This window comes from Somniosus microcephalus, chromosome 14, assembly GCF_052327205.1.
Source record: "Somniosus microcephalus isolate GS21.2 chromosome 14, FLI_Smic_1.0, whole genome shotgun sequence".
Taxonomy (NCBI): Eukaryota; Metazoa; Chordata; class Chondrichthyes; order Squaliformes; family Somniosidae; genus Somniosus; species Somniosus microcephalus.
In genome coordinates this window covers 72,363,059-72,380,609 of record NC_141000.1, presented here as the reverse complement: position 1 = coordinate 72,380,609, position 17,551 = coordinate 72,363,059, and the positions used below count along the sequence as shown (strand labels likewise).

At 42.0% G+C, this 17,551-nt stretch overlaps 1 protein-coding gene across 15 annotated transcripts in view; it reads left to right on the top strand.

The window, feature by feature from the left end:
- caska (calcium/calmodulin-dependent serine protein kinase a) overlaps positions 1-17,551 on the top strand; it is a 540,018-nt gene that overhangs the window by 181,239 nt on the left and 341,228 nt on the right. For all 15 annotated transcript variants that reach the window (XM_086006664.1, XM_086006672.1, XM_086006668.1 and 12 more), the window contains one exon: positions 4,724-4,796. In XM_086006664.1, the coding sequence (XP_085862790.1) occupies positions 4,724-4,796 (73 nt within the window). The remainder of the gene's footprint in view (positions 1-4,723; positions 4,797-17,551) is intronic.

Below are 17,551 nucleotides of genomic sequence, written 5' to 3'. Positions count from 1 at the left end.
TCTCTCGCGCTCTCTCTCTCTTTGTCTCTCTCTCACTCTTTCCCTCGCTCGGTCCCTTCTCCATCAGTGAATGAGAATTAACTTTGCACTTAAACTTTCTGTCCTTTTTCACAGGCACCTTTACGCATCCCACTATGTGGAGAACTCCTACTACAACACAAACTGAGTTAATTTTGAATATTTTAACATTAACCAACTTAATTTAATGTCAAAACACCATCTTCTATATCCTTGATTGTCAAATAAACCTCCTAAACTTTAACGTGAAGAACTCTGGTTACATTCTGAAACAAAATCCAGATATGTCAGGTGACAAGTTTATCTCTCATAACTTCTCTGCCTTCATTAACAGAGCCTGCACAAATTCAGATAAACAGTGACCTATTTGTAGTCTTCTAACAATCTATCTCTGAGCTGTAGCCATGACAGCTTAGATCTACCAGTTCTTGTGAAGAATTGGCTTTTTCAGATTCCAGAGTTCAGGTTGACTGACACTTTTTAAGATGCATTTTAGGGCAATCTTAAGGTACTTTCCTTACAAACCCAAATGCTACGTAGAGTTCCCTGACAAAAGCAGGCAGCAAATCTGCTCTGAAAGCTTTGGTAATGTTCAGTAACCAAAAACAGCTTACGCCTGGATCTGGCCTACAAGTGACTCCAATCCTTGTGCTTGACTCTTAATGCTCTCAAATCACCTAGTTAACCACAAAGTTGCTCAGGAGCAGCAAGGGTGGGCAAGAAATGTAGCCCTGGCAGCATTGCCCACATCCCGAGGGAAAAAATATGCATGTAGTTTATTTTATTTAATATGTTTCTACTGCTTTATAGGAGATTGGAGGATACCAAGCAGCAAGTGGGAACTGTTGGGTGCTTTGTTTGATTGGCCTTTCTCAGTTAATGTGCCCTATGAGGTTTTTTAAAATTGTCCCCTCTGTTGTCGCCGATTTAAATTTTCCTCCACTGGGTACCTTTCTTAATAGTGGGTTTTCCAAAATAATGCACAATTTCTGAAAGCAAACAAACAATAGAGCTAGATTTTTTTTTTTTAAATAGCTACATAACGACCCAGAAATTCCGTTGCAGCCCTCGCGGGCAGAGGGCTGCGATTTGGAAAAATCTCCGCCTGGACCGGAGGGCTCCCGGGAGGCGCAGAATTCCGTTGCTGTGCCTCTTCAAACTGCTGGTGTGCAGGGCGCGCGTATCCCAGAGGCGCAGGCGGTTTGCAGCGTCCCTGGGATCACGTGGGCCATGGGGAGCCAATCAGAGCAGGGAATCTCCATTCATAGATTTGACAGGAAGACCTGTCAAATCTATGAAGAGATCACCCCCAAAACATAAGTAAAACTTCAAATAATTTTTTTTTTAAAAAGCATCACATTTTTAAAATGACTAAATTACATAAATTAACTATTTTAAACAAATTTAAATTTTTGAATAAAATAATTAAAGTTTTTAACAGGGCTAAAAATAAACTTACCTTTCTTTAAAGTATTTTAAAATGATAAATCAGTGGAAGAGAATTTTTTTTTTTTACTTCAACTCTTAGCCTGGTAAAAGCAGGGAATGGAATTTCTGGGCCAACATTTGGGTTTGTTAGGAAAATACCCTAAAATGTATCTTAAACATCTATGTGTGCACTTTGCTTTTGGCAATTTAACTGCTTTTTATTGAAAGATTTACCAACTTCCTCTCTATATTTGGGCAAAGGATAGGGCAGCAGAGATACTTTATTTGAGTATTCATATTTCCAGATCAATTGCTTTTGTTTCTTGCAGTTTTTGTCAGAATCAGCTTAATTCTGTATTTAAGATCTAAAACTTGAAAGAAAGAGGCTTTTAAACACCGAATTGCTAGTAGGCCACAACTTAGAATGCCTTTTTTGCACTTGACAAATTCGACAAATAGCTTCCTTGTCACACTTTGGATTTCTTATGAAAGTGGACAAACCGGAGATCTTGTGAATTTTTCACACAAATATCCTGTAATATCACAAAGCCCCAGTCACAGTTGAAAGTATTTATCAGCCGGCTTTTTTAAAAAGCATATTTACTGAGTCTTCAAAGCAAATCTGTCTGGAACCTCCAAAGAACTTTAAGTCAGATAATTTCCAAAGCTGGTGTGGGGGGGAAAAAAAACTTATGCATATGAAGATTAATTATAGTATAGCACAAGAATGGTGAACTATTACTTTCTACAATATGCGGTGCTAGTAAAGATCAACTATTGTAAATATATATGTTGTATTGCTATTACTTGCTTATTCTATTACTGTTTAATAAATTTGTCAGTTAAAGCGAGGTTTAGTGTAGTATTCTGTTCCCTTCAGAAGACTAGAAGTATCCTGTGAAAACATGGGACAGAACCAGTATCGAACCAGAAATTTACAGCTCATTTGGCCCATCGTGTCTGTGCTGGCTGAAAAAGAGCTATTTAGCCTAATCCCACTTTCCAGCTCTTGGTCTGTAGCCCTGTAGGTTACGGCACTTCCAGTGCATATCCAAGTACTTTTTAAATGCGATGAGGGTTTCTGCCTCTACCACCATTTCAGGCAGTGAGTTCCAGACCCCCACCACCCTCTGGGTGAGAGGTTCTCCTCAACTCCCCCTAATCCTTCTACCAATCACTTTAAAAAGCTGCACCATCTGTAAAAGGCGACTGTTTGCTGGCACACTACAAACTTTTATCTATTGACCAGCTACATTATAGACTTTGTTTCGAAATGTGATCAAACCCTATCTGTCATTGTCACAAGCAAGTTGAAACAGCTCAAATGAATAATAATGATCATGTTCGAGAACCAGATGTTTCCCAAGCTACCCAACACTTAGGAACTTTGCTTAGTAAGGGATGGCTTTGCTATTTTTGCATTTTAAGTTAGTCTGACCTTCTACCATACACTTTTATTTGGCTGCCAGGACAATCTACTGCACTTGGATTTTCAGAAGGCATTTATTTCATAAAATTCCATATGTAAGCCTAATAAAGAAAATGAAGACTCATAAAATTATTGCATATACTTGCATATAAATTTAGGTCACAGAGGGTTGAAAGTATTGTGGTAAATGGTATCAAAACTCACTCTGCAGGAGTGCACTCATCTGCTCCGGTCCTAGTCCCACACGCCTGTCTACTGGCCTCGCTCTGATGTACTAGAGGGGGATAGGTGGAAAAGCCCCTGTTTTGAAGGATTATATAATATCAAATGAAAGCCTTTTGTCCAGTCATAACTACAATCACAGTTTCAATCCTTTAGATTAGAATGATATGCTGCAATTAATTTATCATATCTTCAGATACTTTTAAATTAGAGAATTTCAAAAACTTCACTGAGTCCCCTGTTTCTGTATGTCATCCACCTCTGATGGGGACAGCAAAAGGAGAACACCCTGCCTATTCAGTGTATCCGAGGCACTTAGAACATTTTTAGGTTGCCTCTCTGCAGGAATTTAATTTGATTTTAAGCAATTCCATGTCATAACTTTTTGAACAAAGTGTTTGTGCCTAAATGTTTTGCACTCAAGTGTTGCTTCACTAGACCTTGTTTTGATGCAGGAGGTTAGCTAACTATGTACTTTAGTGTAATATTTATTTTGTTTTGTTTGGGTAAGGCACTTCGTGAGTCTTATCTTCTCTTGCAAAAGACTAATCTAAATTTCTGTTGTCTGAGAAAATCAAGTGTTTGCCACTTAACTAGGTGATATTTCCTTTTATTTTTTTTGTGTGTAAGGCTTTGGCACTACATAAACGGGATCAAAGACTTTTGTTCATCTGGGTACAGTAATTGTGTACTTTGAGAAGACTTTAGGTAGACCCATTATTAATAAACTATTAGTAAATTGGTTAGCAAATAGCATGTTTGTTACTCCCTGGGAAAGCTGAACCCACTAGACAAAATTAAAACTCATTCTGCTTGTGCAGTGACCACTTTTTGGGCCAACATTTAGAAGGTTCCTCATGGGGCACAAAATTCTTGAAGGAACAGTGTCCTTCGATGTTTCTTCACCACAAGATGTTGGGAATATTCTGTTTATATGTGAAGGTTGAACAGACAGTAATCTAACATTTGTCATCCTTCGCACTGCAGTATCTGGTCCCAAGTAAATACTGCATGTTACTACAGATGACAACAAACAATGTCACAGTTGGTGTTTAGTGAATGAGTAACAGATATATGTTTAATACAAAATTAACCGTGGGTTATTTAATAATGGTCTTTATTCTTAACCACATAACAAAACGGATTTGCACATGCATGCATTTCAGTTTTCTGCTGTACAGTATTCCTCATGATGCAACAATCATGTTTGGGCATAATGGTGGTGCAACACATTGGAGTAATAACACACTGTACCAATAACACACTGTACCACTGAATAGGATGCAAGTTTGTGCTTCTAATTCCCTGCAAATGGTCTTAAACTTGCTATAGAGGAAGGTGTCAAGCATAGGCCAGAACTTTCTTGTATGGATGGGAAGAAAAATTCTGGCAATGTCACTCTAGCTATCGTCTAGGATGTGCAAATGTATGGACCTCTGAGAAGACAAGAGTGGCATTGTAACATGTCCCCTGTCAACCCTCCCTGTGGGCATTGGCATGTGGAATGATATAGAAGGGTTATGGGACAAAAATAAAGTTTAAATAATTGTATAGTATGTTCTGTGTTTGATTTCACTGCTAACTCCCTGGAGATATGCATAATTCTAACTTTTTTTGTATTTATAGTCACTACATGCGACAGATACTAGAAGCACTACGCTATTGTCATGACAATAATATCATTCATCGAGATGTGAAGGTAAGTTAACTGACTGGTGATGCTGTTCTGTTTGCAGATAAAGCCCTGAACTGAGCCTCATTTCAAGGGAGAATCTGAATAAGTTACCTCAAAAGTGTAACTATTTTGCATAAGGATTTGCTATTTTGCATAAGGATTTGCAGTAGTCAAATCCAAAATGTCTGCACATTATATCTTACATAAACTGAGTAGAAAAATAGGTTACTACATATATGATCTCGTGGAATTCTCTATGGACAGAGGCTAATTTCTCCTATGTTATGAGGTTTATATATGGGTAATATAAAAACCCTGTTGTGCTCACATTATTAGAACCCTGCTGCTCTAAACACCACTGCAGCTGAATATACTTTAATGTTATTTGTTGCTGATTTGATACTGGCTCTAAATATCTTTGGGGTGACCAAAACACACCAGTGTTTTCAGGTGTGATGTACACCCACATTGCAGTGCAGACAATGGGCCTTTACTTAGGAATTAAAACATGGAACTGGATGTAACTGGTAAAATAGATAAGGGAGAACCAGTGGATGTGGTGTATTTGGACTTTCAGAAGGCTTTCGATAAGGTCCCACACAAGAGATTAGTGTGCAAAATTAAGGCACATGGGATTGGGGGCAAGGTATTGACTTGGATAGAGAACTGGTTGGCGGACAGAAAGCAAAGAGTTGGAATAAACGGGTCGTTTTCCGAGTGGCAGGCAGCGACTAGTGGGGTACCGCAAGAATCGGTCCTAGGACCCCAGCTGTTCACAATATATATTAATGATCTGGATGAGGGAATTGGATGTAATATCTCCAAATTTGCAGACGACACAATGCTGGGCGGGAGGGTAAGCTGCGAGGAGGATGTCAGGAAAATCCAGTACGATTTGGACAGGTTGGGTGATTGGGCAGAAACATGGCAAATGCACTATAATGTGGATAAATGTGAGGTTATCCACTTTGGTGGCAAAAACAGGAAGGCAGATTATTATTTGAATGGCAATAGATTGGGAGAAGGGGAAGTGCAAAGAGACCTGGGTGTCCTTGTGCACCAGTCGCTGAAGGTAAGCATGCAGGTGCAGCAGGCGGTTAAGAAGGCAAATGGTATGTTGGCCTTCGTAGCAAGAGGGTTCGAGTACAGGAACAAGGATGTCTTGCTACAGTTGTACAGGGCCTTGGTGAGACCGCACCTTGAGTATTGTGTGCAGTTTTGGTCACCATACCTGAGGAAGGACGTTCTTGCCATGGAGGGAGTGCAGCGAAGATTCACCAGGCTGATACCTGGGATGGCAGGAATGACGTATGAGGAGAGATTGTGTTGATTGGGCTTATACTCACTGGAGTTTAGAAGATTGAGAGGGGATCTCATCGAAACCTATAAAATTCTGTCAGGCCTGGACAGACTAGATGCAGGAAGGATGTTTCTGATGGCCGGGGAGTCCAGAACCAGGGGTCATAGTCTAAGGATAAGGGGTAAGCCATTTAGGACTGAAATGAGGAGGAATTTCTTCACCCAGAGAGTGGTGAACCTGTGGAATTCTCTGCCACAGAGGGCGGTGGAGGCCAGTTCATTAAATATATTCAAGAAAGAGTTGGATATGTTTCTTGAGGCTGAAGGGATCAAGGGATATGGGGAAAAGGCGGGGTCAGGGTACTGAGTTTGGATGATCAGCCATGATCACATTGAATGGCGGAGCAGGCTAGAGGGGCCGAATGGCCTACTCCTGCTCCTATCTTCTATGTTTCTATGTATCATTGCAAATGTAAAACTCGTAATACAAATTGCTGTTTGGATGAAATCAACAATTAAGGCCAGTTTCACTGAAGATTGCTTGGATCAGTGTTATTCAGAACACATTTTGAACCAGATGTTATTCCCATAACCATATAAATACAGATCAGCCATTATCTCATTGAGGAACTGAATGGCCTAATCCTGTTCCTACGTTCCCAAATGGGGCATTGTATCCTCACCTAGAACAAGTGCAAGGAGCTCGTGGATTTAATCATCACCAATATAGAGACCATCCATTCAACTTACTCTCTTTCCTCCCCATCCCCTGCCCACAAAGCCAAACCTGCCCCTCAGACTCTTTCCTACTCTAGACTCCCATCTCTGTCTAGTTTCTCTCCCACCTGTTCCACCCACAACCTCTCCAAGCTCATCTTGTCCATGAGACCTGCCTCTTCCTCTCTCAACTCCATTCCCACTAAACTCTTGACAAACCATTTCCCCTTCCTGGTCTCCATAATAGCTGATACTGTAAATGGTGTTCTTTCCTCCGGCATTATCCCTCCACCTCATAAACCCAGCCTTGACCCTCTGTCCTTGCTAACTGCCGCTCCATCTCTAACCTCCCTTTCCTCTCCAGAGTTGTTGCCTCCCAAATCTGTGACCATCTCTCCAACAAATCCCTGTTTGAATGAATCAATCCAATCAGGTTTTCACCTGCCCCCAGCACAGAAACTGATCTAACCAAGGTCTTGCACCAATGTTTTCTGTGACTGACTTGCATTATCCCTAGTCATTATCCCTAGTCATTCTTTTCAACTCTCTGCAGACTTCAACATGGTCAAGTACACCACCTCACCTCCATTTTCCAGCTTAGTGGAACTGCTTTTACGTAGTTCCTCTCCTATCTAGCCAGTCGTCATCCAAGCATCTCCAGCAATGACTTCTCCCAACCCCACACCATCACTTCTGGAGTTCCCGAGGATCCATACGTGCTCCTGCTGTTCCTCATCTACATGCTTCATCTTGGTGATGTCATCTGTGGCATGGGGTCAGCCTCCACATGTACACTGACACCCAGATCTACCTTTCCACCACCTCTCTCGGATCCTCTATGACCTCTGTCCTATCAGACTGCTTGTCCAACATCCAGTCTTGGATTACCGTAACTTTCTTCAGTTAAACTTTGGGAAGACCAAAGCCGCTGCCTTCGGTTCCTGCCACAAACTCTCTACCCTCACCACCGACTCCACCAACTGTCTCAGGCTGAAACAAAATGCTTGCAACCTCGATGTTCTGTTTAACCCTGAGATGAGCATGCAACCCCATATCCTCTCCATCACAAAAGACCGTCTATTTCCACCTCTGGCGTCACCTTCCTCTTCCCCCCAACTCAGCCCATTTATCCATGCCGTTATCATCTCCAGACTCTCTTACTCCAGTGCTCTCCTGCCCAGCCTCCCATCTTCTATCCTTGGTAAAAATTCAGCTCATCCAAAACTCTGATGCATGTGTTGTATTCCGCACTAAGTCCTGCTCACCTTTTACTACTGTCCTCACTGAAGTACTTTGGCTCCCAGTCCCCCAACGCCTCAGATTTAGAATTTAACATGAGGATGAGAATTTTTTCATGGTCTAGCCTCTCCCTATCTCTAACCTCCTCCTCGGCCTACAACCCTCCCATTCTTCTATTTCTTCTGATCGCGGCGTTTGCATTTCCCCTGTTCCCTTCACTTCACTATTGGCAGCTGTGTCTTTAACCGCCTCAGGAATTCTGCCCCCAAGCCCCTCCACCTCCCTCTCCTCCTTTTAAGACCATGTTTAAAACCTACCTTTATGACCAGTCTTTCCTCATCTCCTCACCAAAATCTGGGTAAAATTGTAACTCTACAAGAATAGGTTAGATTACAGACTGTCAGTATGTTATGTTCTCAAAACCAGCCAATCGGGTTTTCTTTTTCAGTTTCTCAGCAAGCAAAGGATATTGGGTCTGGTAGTCACTAATTTGTACCAGTCGGTGAACCTCCAGTTAATGTGCAGGACTGTCCTTATTAAACAAGTACGTGAGGTACAATATAAAATAAAATTGATGCAATAAACAGCTCTGCAGAGACTCCTGGTGGCCAGAGACTGCAATTGCATGCAGATGGATCTGTTTTTCTCCTCAGTCATCCGAGGATAGGAGCCATGGCAGATTGGATAGTGTCTTCTTTTACAAGACACAGGTTTTTGTATGCATTGCTTCCATTTCCTCTGATCACAGCATCCGCAAGCTTCTTGTTGCTCATTTAGTTAGGACCAGGTTAGACGTTGGGGCATTGGATTTTCAGGTTCCTTTGAGTCAGGAGGGGAAAAATTACAGCCTGCAATGATCAGTCGACCTCTCCAGATTGCATTAATGAGCCAGGCTGGCTGGTCAAACATTGGCAGTATCCTGGATCTGCCTGGTTTAGGTATTGGATTACTGAGTTTGCTGCAGAGTTGGTTCTAATCGCCCATCACTAGACACGTCATCTTGGAGAAAGAAGGCTTTGGACAATTAGTGAGTGCCGGTTTGAACCCTCACTAAGGAGCAGCAGGTACCAGGAAGCACTGATTGATTTCCAGTGAACAACAACTTCTTTGCAGCTAGTGTTCTGGTTGCTCCACATGTAAATCCCACCTCCTAAATTATGCTTTTTTTGGTATACATCTACATATGTAGAGGAATTAAATGAAGAAGATAGATTATGTACTGTGTCTTCATTATCTTCATCCACAATGATTTCACATCCCCATGATTCAGGCTAGGGTATAGCTTTTGTTGTGGTAGGGTTAAAGGTCTGTGACTAGTCCATTTCAGCTAACTTCAGGTCAAAGCATACTGGAGCTATGACGAACCATGAAGTTTTATACAGTGTGGCAGATTGAAACTCCATGTGGCATTGCATGTCTGCAACATCATGACATTTTTATGTGCCTGCATGATTTCTTCAGAACCAATCAAGCTAGCCTTTACTCCTGCAATATGTGGAGAATGCATGTCAATCAAGGAATGACAAGTTAAGACACCACATTCCCTGTGATGAGTGTACTTTTACTGCCCAATATCTAGTTAAACGGTACTTTTAATAAGTAGTACTGGATAATCTGATCTCGCACATAGTGCCTTGTGCATTTCTCCCTACTTTTGAAAGGCTGCCTGAAATCACTCTAGCGAGACATGGCCAATTGTAAACCAACAAACTAATTTATTTTAAATTTAATATATGAATGAGCAGAATACCATTTTCACGTGAGATTTACCTATTCACTATTACTCCTCGTAACTTCAAAATAATCAGTTCCATAAACTATGCTTTCCCTTTTGTCTTTTAATCTCTCCTGCCTTCCACCCTATCACAGACCTTTCCTTTTGTTCTTTCCTCTTTCCCTGCCCCTGCACTTGCTTAAAATCTGTTTCATCTCTAACTTTTTCCAGTTCTGGCGAAAGGTCATCGACCTGAAACGTTAACTCTGTTTCTCTCTCCACAGATGCTGCCTGACCTGAGTATTTCCAGCATTTTCTGTTTTTATTACATAAACTATGCCAATTCATATGGGTCTTACTTTACAAGTCAGCATCACTGAATTGATTATTTCAATGTTCCTCTGGCCGGCCTCCCAACCCCCACAGTCCAATAACTTCAGCTTATCCAAATTTCTGCTCTCTGTATCCTATAGCGCACCAAGTCCCACTCACCCATCACCCCTGTGTTCACTGAGTTGGCTCCCGAACCCTCACCTCTAATTTAAAATTCTCATCCTTGAGTTTAAATTCCTTCACGGCTTCACCCCTCCCTATCTCTGTAACCTTCTCCAACCCTCCAAGAACTTGTGATCCGCCACCCTGCCATCTTCTGCATCCCCCACTCCCTTCATCTCGCCATTCATGGCCATGCCTTCAGCTGTCTAGGCCAGCAGTGGGAAAAATACGGTCCACCAGTCGATTCTACCCGGCCCGCTGGAGCTCGAGCTGCACTTTCGTCTGAGGCTTGCGAGGGGGTGTCCGAGGAGAGCTCGCTCAGGGTTACTGCTGCCTGGGAGTAGGCCATGACCCTGAATCGGGGCCATTTTAGAAAAAAATAAAGCTGCCAGGACTGCAGCTATATGTCTCATGCAGATCTGCTTCCCTTTTGTGTCTCGAAGCCGGCGTAACGTCTGTCTGTGACTCTCTCCCGCTCTGGCTCAACGAACCATTTTCTGAAACCCACCAAATTTGCCGTTCATCACTGGCTGGTGGGGGCGCTTCTGCACCGGCGCACTAGACGCTCCTCCTCCATCGAGCCATGGCTGCTCATCTCGCTGACTCGTAGATTACTAAAGAAAGACACCGGTGCAGTGTCTTTCCTCTCCTGGGACTCTCCCCCGCTCTCCCCTCCCGGGGCTCTCCCCTCCCGGGGCTCTTCCCCGCTCTCCCCTGCTTTCCGAGCCTGGAACAAACTGCACCCTAAACCCTGACGATTTAGTCTTACCGAAGACAGAGACCAGCAATTGGGTAAATACTTAGAATAATACAGCACAGAGGGAGGCCGTTCGGCCCATCGAATCTGTGCTGGCTCTTTCAAAGAGCAATCCAGTTAGTCCCACTCCACTGCGCTTTCCCCATATCCCTGCAAATTTTTCTTCCTCAAATATTTATCCAATTACTCCTTGAAAGCTACCATTGAATCCACCACCGTATCAGGCACTGCATTCCAAATCCTAACCACTCATTGCGTAAAAAAAGTTTTTCCTCATGTCGCCTCTGGTTCTTTTGTTAATCCCCCAAATCTGTGCCCTCTGGTTAACAACCCTTCGGCCAGTTTATCTTTATTTATTCTCTCTAAACCCTTCATGACCCCTGATGTAAACCGATAGTTTGTTGTATGGAGGGGGAACTGTTTTGCTGCTTGTTTAAGATATGCAATTTTTTTCAAATCATTTTGTGCCGCCTCCCCAAAATTGTTATTTGCATTCAAGTTGAGCTGTGATGCTAATGAGGAGAAGAGGCAGTGTTGATTTGATGTCACCACCAGAATTTTATTTAACCCTAGGTAATAATACCCCTGCCTTGACTACCATGAGACAAAACCTGAGAGAAAGTTGCAGGGTTCTGGGGAAAGAGCAGTGGAGTGGGACTAACTGCAGGGTTCTGGGGAAAGAGCAGTGGAGTGGGACTAACTGCAGGGTTCTGGGGAAAGAGCAGTGGAGTGGGACTAACTGCAGGGTTCTGGGGAAAGAGCAGTGGAGTGGGACTAACTGCAGGGTTCTGGGGAAGGAGCAGTGGAGTGGGACTAACTGGATTGCTCTGTGAAAGAGCTGGCGCAGACTCGATGGGCCGAACGGCCTCCTTCTGTTCTGTACTATTCTATGATTCTAAATGGAAATAAACCCAATGTTCTGAATGCGCAGACCTGCATGTGGCATTGAGAATACATATTTCAAAAACATATTTCTTAACCACGTGAACCAAATTTAACTCCACTGCAACATCATAATATGAATTAACCCCCAAATCCCTTCCAAACCAAATAGGTAAAATTCTTAAAATGCTCTTTTAGTAAAGACTATTCCAAATGATTTGCAACTTCCCCAAATATCACCCACAACATGTTTTAAATGAGTGTGACTAGTATAATACACCAGTGTATGATTAAACCTGAATTACTGTACATTATGATTACCCGCTTTACAAGATACGGAGTCCCTAATATCAAAAGTTTTTTTTACAAAAACCAAGTATAATCCTCTTGCTATGCTAATAAGTGTATTTCAAAATATCTAGAAACTGTATTTCTTACAGTGGAACCCTTTCATATAGTGATTTGTCACAAAATGTTGCTATGTCAACAGGTGCCTAAGGCAGTATTACTGCAAAACCAGTCACGAGATGGAAAAACATCTCGCTAAGTTACAGTAAATACTTCTGTTTGGAAATACTGCTTTCTCTACTTTTATGAATGATTCAAGTACTTTGTAATGAAAAGGGCAGAAAACAAAATGAGGATCTATTTGGGAAGGAGTGGAGACAGAATTGTAACATGGAGTTCAGAGTGGAAAAGGTCATGTGCACATTCCAAGAATATTATAAGCAGGATTTATTTCATGTAAAAGAAAATGCATCTGATAGACTGGTTGCTCTGTAGTTACCTGGTTACTGTTTCCCACCCTTAAGTAATGGAGAAACGTTTGCAATTTTCCAATCCAGTGGCACAATTCCCGAATCAAGAGAGCTTTGGAAGATTATTACTAATGCATCTGTAATTTCCTCACCTTTTACTACAATGGAGTGGAAACCATCAGGTCCTGGAGACTTGTCTGTCTTAACTCTTTTTTTCTCCATTACCATTATTTAACTTTTATTAAATACAGTAAGTTATTCTCCTTTGATTTAATTTTAGTTTCCATTGTGCTGCTGGTATTTTGTCCTCTTTCTCTACTGTGAAGACGGATGCAAAGTATTCATTTAACAAGTCTGTCATTTCCTTATTGTTTATTATCACCTGCATCTGTCTTTTTGGGCCTACATTTCCCTTCGCTACTCTCTTTCACTTAATATATTTATTAAAACAAAATTGCTGTTAGCTTTCATAGTCTGCAAGTTCTTTTTCATTTTTTTTTGCAGCTCTTAATACTTTCTTTGTGTCCTTTTGTAGCTTTTTATAGCTTACAGCTTAGTCTGCTGGATTTCCACTTTTCTTTGCATTTGTGTAAGTAAGCCTCTTTTAATTTTAAATTGTACCTTACCTCATTTGTTGACTATGGTTAGCTAACTACACAAGTGGAGCTTTTTCCTTTTAAGGATATATACTTGTATATTGAAGTCAATGAAGAGTAATATTGGGCGGGGTGTAAAACCGGTGTTCCACCTGATCCTGTAGGTTTCCTGCCAGCGAGTTAGTTTAAAATTATCCCTGTGTTCTCGCCTGGATTTCTGACTTTGATCAAGCAGGGTACAGGGTTCTGAATTCATAGCCATTGTATCTGGTCCATAATTATTACGATTTCACATCGGTTCATTGCTTACCCCCTGTTGCTGCTTGTATTTGTCCTATTCTTGAGCAACAAGCTGTCCCCATGCCTCTTAATTTAAACAGCAATACCATGTTACTTTCATGACAGGACTTGGACTTAAAAGGGGGAAATGTATTATAACTGCAAATTGAAACTAGGTCTAATTACCAACATTCACTCGTGACCCTTTTAGCAGAATTCCAAGATGATTAGCTGAGATGGGAGGGAGCTAATTATGTTGCAGGATTGTATGAGTGAGCTGACTTCACTTGTATTTAATTACAATTTCTTTCCCTCATCAAACACTGGAGTCCTCTCATGTTTGGACCCATTTATGTATCATGTTTATATGCCTGGGGATTTTTGGGAGCCTAGCTCAATTTTCATTTTATGGAGGGGAAGAAATAATATGTTAAATTTGTAATGTTGACAATTGTTGTATTTTCAAAGCTGTCTAGCTTTTAGATTTTCTATTTATATTTCTAAGTAGTCGATATGCAGAGGTTTGGGTGCCCAATTCCATTCGCCACGATACTTCTGCAGTTGTCTTTCTGCTTGACCAGTCTCTCTTCCACCTTTTGATGTGCTTGTCCCCAGTAAAACCTTTACTCTCTCCCATCTTTAGCCATTCCCTTCTCCTTTGCTTCCTCACGCTCAAGTCTTGAGGGCATCTGGCACACAACTGGTTTAACCCATACATCACTAAATCCGGCTGGACTACATCAAGCACTATTGAGCCTCATTCTCCTCTGCCAAAACCGCTCACTACTCCAGGATCATCCTGGCAAGCAAAGATAACCCGTCGGCTTCTTTTCTCCACTACCAACTGTAACTATACTCTTGGGCAGCAGTAGTTGATGTAGTTTTGAGATAATAACCTGAGAATGTACTTGGCAGCTTTGAAACTTCTAGTCTGAAACAGACTGCCTGCAAAAAAAAAAAAAAGCTACTTAGACTGATACCTGGGATGGCAGAAATGACGAATGAAGAGAGATTGGGTCGATTAGGCTTATATTCGCTAGAGTTTAGAAGAATGAGAGGGGATCTCATTGAAACTTATAAAATTCTAACAGGACTAGACAGACTAGATGCAGGAAGGCTGATCCCGATGGCAGGGGAGTCCAGAACCAGGGGTCACAGTCTAAGGACAAGGGGTAAGCCATTTAGGACTGATGAGGAGGAATTTCTTCACCCAGAGTGGTGAACCTGTGGAATTCTCTACCACAGAAGACAGTTGAGGCCAATTCATTAAATATATTCAAGAAGGAGTTAGATATATTTCTTAAGGCTAAGGGGATCAAGGGATATGGGGAGAAAGCAGGGACAGGGTACTGAATTTGGATGATCAGCCATGATTGCATTGAATGGCGGAGCAGGCTCGAGGGGCTGAATGGCCTACTCCTGCTCCTATCTCCTATGTTTCTATGTTCAATGGTTATGTCCTCTTAAGTTTTATATTAGAAACACTTCCTAATTGTACAGTTGAGGGAATAAAGGATGCACTTACATTATTTCAGGTATCTCAAAGGTAGTTTCTCTCATTTTATTAGGTAGAGAAATTGTTTTCACAGGACACAATACAAAAATTAAGCAGAATTTGCATGATAGACCTTAATAGTTTTAACTTTTAAAATCTGTGTAAGCGGGACTATCATCAGATGCACGGTGGCATAGTGGTTAGCACTGTTGCCTCACAGCGCCAGAGACCCGGGTTCGAATCCGGCCTCGGGCGACTGTTCTGTGTGGAGTTTGCACATTCTCCCCGTGTTTGCGTGGGTTTTCTCCGGGTGCTCCGGTTTCCTCCCACAGTCCAAAGATGTGCGGGTTAGGTTGATTGGCTATGATAAATTGACCCTTAGTGTTAGGGGGATTAAATACGTGGGGTTACAGGGATAGGGTGGGACATGTGTTGGTATAGGGGTTACGGGGGTCGGGTGGGATATGTGTCGGTGCAGGCTCGATGGGCCGAAATGGCCTCTATCTGCACTGTGGGGTTTCTGTGATTTCTGATATTTAGCATGCAGTTAAATTATGCACCTTTTTTTGAGCAAAATATAAAACCTTCGTACACCAAGAACTTCAAATATCAATTTCAAAGATTAACTACACTCCAGCCATGATATTGTTTGTACACTACTTGCAGTTTTACCGATGAATATTGGTTAACTGAAGGCATGTTGAGAGCTGGATGAAGGAAGTAATTAAAATCAGTTGTGCTCTCTGTATCTAATGACATTAGTGCTCTGTGGGAAACACTGTTCCCTCTTTCCTAATGCACTGCATGACTTCCCCATTGCTGCTCAATATTTAGCAGCTGTTTCATCCAACCAGCTTTGATGAGCACAGTGCTGCCACCCCTATTGGGAGGTACTACTTAAATATTGCACCTGCTGCATAACAGAGTGTCAGCATGATGTGTTCATACAAGTACAGATAACACTTCCAAATGGAACTTAACATGCTTTTGTAGAGCATGGGTATTATTTCTATCAAAGTTGTAAAGGTTTTGTTGGAGTATAATAAACGCTTCACTAATATTTGTACTTGATTCAACCAATGAAGCCAAACCATTTTATGTAACAATGTTGTCACTGAACCAGAGGTTTTTTTAAGCTAAGTAAAATCCATAAGAACTGGTTATTGACATGACTATGCAGGCAGGTTAGTCTCTGTGCTCTGAGTACAAAAGCCTGGAAGTTTGCTAAACCTTTATAAAACACTAGTTCAGCCCCAGCTGGAGTATTATGTCCAATTCTGGGTACCACACTTTGGGAAGGACGTGAAGGTTTTGGAGAGACTTACTAGACTGGTTCCAGTGATGAGGGATTACAATTACGTGGCTAGACTGGAGAAGCTGGGGTTGTTCTCCTTCGAGCAGAGAAGGCTAAGAGGAGATTTGATAGAGGTGGTTAAAATCATGAAGGGATTAGACAGTGTAAATAAAGAGAAACTATTTCCAATGGCTGAAGGGTTGATAACCAGACAGCACAGATTTAAGGTGATTTGCAAAAGAACCAGAGGCAACATGAGGAAAAACCTTTTTTGAGCAACAAGTGGTTAGGATTTGGAATGTACTGCCTGACTAGTGTGGTGGATACAGATTCAATAGTAGCAGTCAAAATGGAATTGGGTAAATACTTGGAGAAAAAATTGCAGAGATATGGGGAAAGAGCGGGGGAGTGGGACTAACTGGATTGCACTTCGAAAGAGCCGGCGTAGACTCGATGGGGAAAATGGCCTCCTTCTGTGCTGTACTATTCTAGGATTCTAATGGTATCTATATATATAAAAGGATCTGTCTCTCTGGCTGTCTCTCTGGCCGGCTATACAATCAAAAGTTATAGAGCATACCTACACATGTTATATCAAAAGAAAGCTCATCATTAGGGGACTCTTGTAGGCGTATTTACTTTTTGCTCGGACAAAAATTGTGCCGACGGTATCCAAAAAACTTTCAAAATTCCCCTCATTATCCGCTCATTTGCATCGAGTGGGGGTGGGTTCATTGTGTGTGCGGGCTACAGTTGAGTGATGTGATCATTGACCAATCCTACAGTTCAGTGACCTGACGGTTGACCAATCGGTGCGTGTGGGGGCGGGTCTTATCATTCTGAACCGAGGTGAGTCGCCGCCATCTTGATTCCAAACTTTTCATTTCTTTTTCCCACTTTCTGCGTGTTTCTTTTCAAATCTCCCTCCCCCGTCGCGCGCGCTCCTCCCCCGTCGCGCGCGCTCCTCCCCCCTCGCGCGCGCCCCTCCCCCTTCGCGCGCGCCCCTCCCCCCCCGCGCTCTTCCAACAACAACATGCCCTCAAATCCCTCGGCACCGCCGGGCACTTCAGCTAGTTGCCAATAAAGGCGTACCCTTGGCAGCCCACAGTAAACTTGTCTATGATGCACAATTGGTTAAAATGTTTTAATTTTATTATTGCAATAATATAAATCTCCCAAATTTTGCTTTAAACAGGAGAGGGAGCTCCTGCTAAAATGTCAACAGATTGTTTCATTATCCTCTGCCCTTTGATA